The sequence below is a fragment of the Bufo gargarizans genome, chromosome 2, assembly GCF_014858855.1.
Source record: "Bufo gargarizans isolate SCDJY-AF-19 chromosome 2, ASM1485885v1, whole genome shotgun sequence".
NCBI classification, from domain to species: Eukaryota; Metazoa; Chordata; class Amphibia; order Anura; family Bufonidae; genus Bufo; species Bufo gargarizans.
In genome coordinates this window covers 368735917-368742013 of record NC_058081.1, presented here as the reverse complement: position 1 = coordinate 368742013, position 6097 = coordinate 368735917, and the positions used below count along the sequence as shown (strand labels likewise).

At 37.8% G+C, this 6097-nt stretch overlaps 1 protein-coding gene across 1 annotated transcript; it reads left to right on the top strand.

Annotated features, from left to right (window-relative positions):
* The first annotated feature begins 245 nt into the window (after positions 1 to 245).
* On the top strand, positions 246 to 1592 carry DRD1 (dopamine receptor D1). The gene has a single exon (XM_044277545.1). The coding sequence runs from the start codon at positions 246 to 248 to the stop codon at positions 1590 to 1592; it is 1347 nt and encodes a 448-aa protein (XP_044133480.1).
* The last annotated feature ends 4505 nt before the right edge of the window (positions 1593 to 6097 follow it).

Below are 6097 nucleotides of genomic sequence, written 5' to 3'. Positions count from 1 at the left end.
GTTGAATATGTCAATTATACTGAGGAATGTGAAATAGACAATCTGTGAATTATGACTCAAGTACAGCAGTTTAATGGCACCGGCGTGGGTTTAAATATTCAATAAATCACCAATGGTTCCTTTGTGGGAGCCTTTTCAGATGCTTTGGGAAATGCAAGCCAACAGACACGATATGGACTTAATTGGTCAAATTTTTTAGCAATAATTGAGATGACTTTTGAGATGATTTCATTTTTCAAGGCAATATGACTATAAATATCACCAGTATGGATGGAGACATGTTACTTGCAGAAAAAGATTCTTCTTTTCGCATCCTAATGGGTTGTTTGCTCTCAGTTCTTATACTTTCAACTCTTTTGGGAAATACTTTGGTCTGTGCAGCTGTAATCAGATTTCGTCACCTTAGGTCCAAAGTCACAAACTTTTTTGTGATATCCTTAGCTGTTTCTGACCTTCTGGTAGCAATGTTGGTTATGCCTTGGAAAGCTGTTGCTGAGATTGCTGGCTTTTGGCCATTTGGTTCATTCTGTAATATATGGGTTGCTTTTGATATAATGTGTTCAACTGCATCCATCTTAAACCTTTGTGTCATCAGTGTTGACAGGTACTGGGCGATCTCCAGTCCATTTAGATACGAGAGGAAAATGACCCCAAAAGTAGCCTTCATAATGATAAGTGTTGCATGGACCTTATCAATTCTGATATCTTTCATTCCTGTGCAGCTCAACTGGCATAAAGCAAAAACTACCAGCTTCTTTGACCTAAATAGTACCTTTCAAGGTAGCACAATGGATAACTGTGACTCGAGCTTAAACAGGACATATGCAATTTCTTCATCTCTTATTAGCTTCTATATACCAGTGGCCATTATGATTGTAACCTACACCCGGATATACAGGATAGCAGCAAAGCAAATTCGCCGCATCTCAGCTTTAGAAAGGGCAGCAGTACATGCCAAGAATTGTCAAAACAGTACAGGCAATGGAAGTAGCTTTGATTGCCAACAGCCAGAAAGTTCTTTGAAGACCTCATTTAAAAGAGAAACAAAAGTTTTGAAAACATTGTCGGTGATTATGGGAGTTTTTGTATGCTGCTGGTTGCCCTTTTTCATATTGAACTGTATGGTGCCCTTTTGTGATCCAAGTTTATCCACAGAGCCATTCTGCATCAGTTCTACCACATTTGACATATTTGTCTGGTTTGGTTGGGCAAATTCTTCATTGAATCCCATAATTTATGCTTTTAATGCTGATTTCCGCAAGGCTTTCTCAACATTATTAGGCTGCTACAGACTCTGTCCTACATCCAACAATGCTATAGAGACAGTAAGCATAAACAATAATGGGGCAGTTGTCTATTCATGTCAGCAAGAGCCCAAAGGTTCAATTCCAAATGAGTGTAACTTAGTTTACCTAATTCCACATGCTATTATCTGCCCTGAAGAGGAAGTTCTAAAAAAAGAAGAAGAAAGTGGTTTATCTAAAAGTTTGGACAAAATGTCTCCTGCATTTTCTGGGATCTTGGACTATGATGCAGAAGTCTCACTAGAAAAGATAAATCCTATCACACAAAATGGGCAGGCCAAAACTTGAAAACAGCTTACTTAGGTGGGCTTCTGTATTAAACTATGAATGATGGCTTCTAGGTGGACACAATTTCAAATCCTTGTTACCATTGGACTTTCAAGTAGATTTCTAAATATGCATTCCAATGTATTTTGTATATGTGTTGATTTTTGTGATGTTCACAGGGAAATAAGCTTCTAAATGCAAGGCCATTAGTAATTATTTTAGATGGTGCATACAGTGTATACTGTATCATAAGAATGTGCTTTTGTTTATTGTTCAGATTGTTGACAGGAGCAACGTACTTCACTGACAGTGTAAGCTGACTTGAGCCATTAAAGTGTGCAAAAGATCTGGCATAGAGTGTAGACTGAGCTGAACCACTATGTGGGGACAGTAAACCCATTTAATGAGTAGTCAATATGTAAAGGTTTGTTGTTTGTATTTTTTTTGTTTGAGAGATGCAATGCACTGTGCCCACTGACAGATTACCAAATGTTTTACATAATCGGAGAGACAGTATATAAAGTATCTAATAATATATTATAATGTTCACCAAAACCACTGCTGGGAGATATCTTTTCTTCTTCCACCAAACTGTGCCACACCAAGTCTAAAAATGTAATAATTATCTAATACTCCCCACTTTAATTCTAAGGATAAGTGGATATCCTTAATAGTGTTGAGCACGAATAGTCAAAAAAAACATTTTTATCTCGAATATTGCCTCTAGTGAGAATTCGTGAATATTTAGACTATAGTGCTATATATTCGTTATATCGAATATTTGTCATTTTTTCCATCTGAACACATGATTCCTCCCTGCTTCTTGCTTGTGGGCCAATAAGTCATTGGCCCACAAGCAACTTAAGCAGGGAGGAATCATGACTTCAGATGGAAAAAAATGACGCATATTCTAAAAAACATATATATATTTTCAATATAGTGCTATATATTCGTATTTTAGAATATTCGTCATTTTTTTTCCATCTGAAGTGAACACCTCTCCTGTGTAAACAGGGATGTGCTGTAAACTGTATGCGGACTATATTGGGACCAGATATTCTTGTTTGACCTTCATACAGTTTTCAGCAGGCAATGTAAAAAGTTCTTTAAGTGAGCAATGATCAAATTGTTCATTTGTCGATTGGCACTAGTTGCTGTAGTTCCAGGCATTGGCTTTTGTAAAAAAACCCTTACTGATGAATAATAACAACTGGAACCTCTTTGCCACCTACTATATAGAAATCAGATGAAAAAATACTTCTATTACACTATTTTCATTTAAAGAGTAGCTCACACTATGCCCATTTGGTAAAGTTTCTGCTTACATTTGTTTTAATAAATAAGAGGATCCTAGTTTTGGCTTATACAAAACACATTTAAAAAAAAAAAAAACAATAAGGACAGGTTATCAATATCAGATTGGCAAGCTCTAACTCACAGCATTAGCTGTTTGAAGGGGTTGTGGTGCTCGTACTAGCAGTGGCGTACCTCCCATATAGGCAGACCACACAGCTGCTATGGGGCCCATGGGAAAGTGGGGCCCACAGTGGAGGATAGACCTAGCCCCCTAATTACCTTCAATACTGGCTCCCATCAATCTTCAGTCTAAAATTCCTATTGTCAGTGGAGAAAATGAAAGGACCTTTGATGGTGTCATCATAGGTCCTGTACATCTAGTAAGGGAACTGCAGAGAAAATAGTGTAGTTTCCAGGTTAGAACAGTGTATCTACCAGGACCTGTGATGACATCATCTTTAGCATCACAGGTCCTGCATGATCTCTCAAAGGAACTGTACCAAGAATGGTGTAGTTCCCAAGTTACAACAGTGCATCTGCCAGGTCCTGTGATGACATCATCAGTGATGGTCAGTTCGCAGTGTTTGCCAGTGAACACATGCGGGCTGCCATCTTTAGTAAGGTAGACTCACCCATCCGGCGATGCACAGGTAAGCCCTTACCTGTGCCACGAGCTGGTCTGAAATCAAATGCAGTCACCGGGAGCAGGCAGTTCCGAGAACAGCCCGATAAAGGCCACCGGCAGCTGTTCTTGGAACTGCCTGCTCCCAGGGACTGGACGGGTGAGTCTACCTTACTAAAGATGGCAACCCGCAGGTGTTCACTGGCGAACACTGCGAACTGACCATCACTGGACATCATCACTGGTCCTTAAACCTCTAACTGCTCTGCATTGATACATACAGACTGGAATGGAGTGGTAAGAGGAAGTCCTCCAGTTTTCTCTTCATTTGCCCCCCCTTACCCTGTTTTTACTCATTGCTCACTCTTATATGATACCGCAGACAGATACAATCACCACTACCTCATTTACCTCACATAAAGTGACCATAATATATAACTAACCACACATTTCTGTACACACTGCACTATTATACCTGATACCTCTCACATCAGTACACTGCATATAGGACACAGCATTATAGATGCAATATGTACAGATATATAGTATACACAACAGTGTAATTGAAGAAGTGTGTACAGATATATTATATATTGCAGTGTTCTGATATGTGAGGTACGAGGTATAATAGATGTATTGTGTACAGATGTATAGTATATACAGCAGTGTACTGATATGTGAGGTACAAGCTGTAATTTATACCTTGTACTTTACATGTCAATACGCTGCTTTATATACTATATACCTGTACACTGCATCTGTTAAGCCTCTTTTGTGTGCCAGTGCTGTTTTGTAATTCCAATCCTGCCCTGATGGCCTACAATATAACATGCATCAGCAAACACAGTTCATGGAGCAAAGAGAGAGGCCCGGAATGGGTATTGGGATGTGCTATAAATGGGGCATTGGGGTCCAATATAGATTCTTGCTATGGGGCCCAGTGATTTTTATGTACGCCCCTGCGTACTAGCGCTAAATACTCCTCAATATTTACCCATATGCTGTCTACATTATAGCGGCAGTGCAATTACAAGCTCATTCCATTCAAGTAAATTGGATGGAATGGTGTAATACATATGGTTTAGAGTAATATCTTAGTTTAAAATCTTATTGCTAAAATTTTGGACACTTTCAAGACTCTGTCACAAAGTACAGAGGTAGCAGTCCTTAACTTTACACTCATAACATATTAAATACAAAATTGCAGCAATTTTAAGATGTCTTTTAATGGCTTTTTGTGTTTCATGTCAATTTAAAGGTGTTGCAGAAGTTGAATTAATGTGTTGTTAAAGGGTGCTGCATCTGTACTTCATCTGTACTGCAATGATTTAAGTATAAGATGACGGATTGTGTAAAGTATTATGTAAATGCCTTTATAATTTCAAGTTTGAACAAAAAAATTGAGCCTTATAGTAAGAGTGGGTATTTTTTTAAAGATTGCTGAAAGATTGTTGTAAGCATATACTACTAATATTTATTACTTTACATGACTATTTTTAAGAGATAAATTAACTCTATAGAAGATTTACTTTTATTAAGCTTATTTTAAATTACTGTTTGTGACCATTGTCTAAAGATTCACTTTTGCATTTGGTATTTAATAGATAAGAAGTCCTCTGCTCATGGCTGCCATCTGTATTTCTGTGACTTCTCTATCAACTACTAGACTTTGTCTAAGTACAATATATTCAGTAGCTTTATTCTTGGTGTCTTATAGCAGGAAATAAATGGTAGACGTAAGACATACTATAATTCACTCTATTGCTTACTGAAAGTATGTGCAGGACTAGAAGGAATGTTTACTTAACACATGTGTTTGCCAACTAACCTCAATACCAGGTTAGTGCCAACTAAAGTACCAGTCTGCTCCTGGGCATGTTCACTCTGGAAAGAAGAGAAAAGGTAAAATTCCCTAGCAATAACTTGACACAACAGCAAATGCATTTCAAAGAATAACAGATCTGTCATTACAAGAGAAGCCTTTTTAGAGGATGGTTGGCAGTTGGGAAAAGAAGCACAACCCTCCTCAGGGTCCTAATGGCAACTGAATGATTGTCATAGGAGCTTTCATTGCATAAAATAATAACTGTTTAGACATAAAGTACATGATCTGTGGGACTACCTTAAAAGTTTTCTATTAGTAATCCATGTTGATAAAGACAGAACAATGATAAACATTTCAATATATGGACGTTACCGAGTCCCATGTCCCCATCATCCTATGTTCGATGGTGTACAAAGGCGTGTCATCCATACAATGACATATCTCATAACCATTGCAGGCAGCAAGTGATTTTAATGGTCATGTGATATGTTATTACTATGAAGTGTGTCATTATGCGCCATCAAAAACAGAGGGCAGTGTGGGAAACAACAAACTAGCGTGAGGCAAGCATAGGAACAAAGTATCTTTTCACTGTTTTATGCCCAAACTGTTACTTGAATTACTACAGAACCACTTTAAAATACTAACTAGACTTTATCATGCCAAGAATCATCATCCTATAGTTTTTGCTGCAGTTCTATGGACAACTTTCACATTTTATACTCCCAGGCCCACAATTCCCAAATCGTCAATGATAGTATTCATTGTTTAAAGAGGATCATT

Coding starts and splice junctions, on each gene's coding strand:
- DRD1 (XM_044277545.1), top strand. CDS start 246: ATGACTATAAATATCACCAGTATGGATGGAGACATGTTACTTGCAGAA.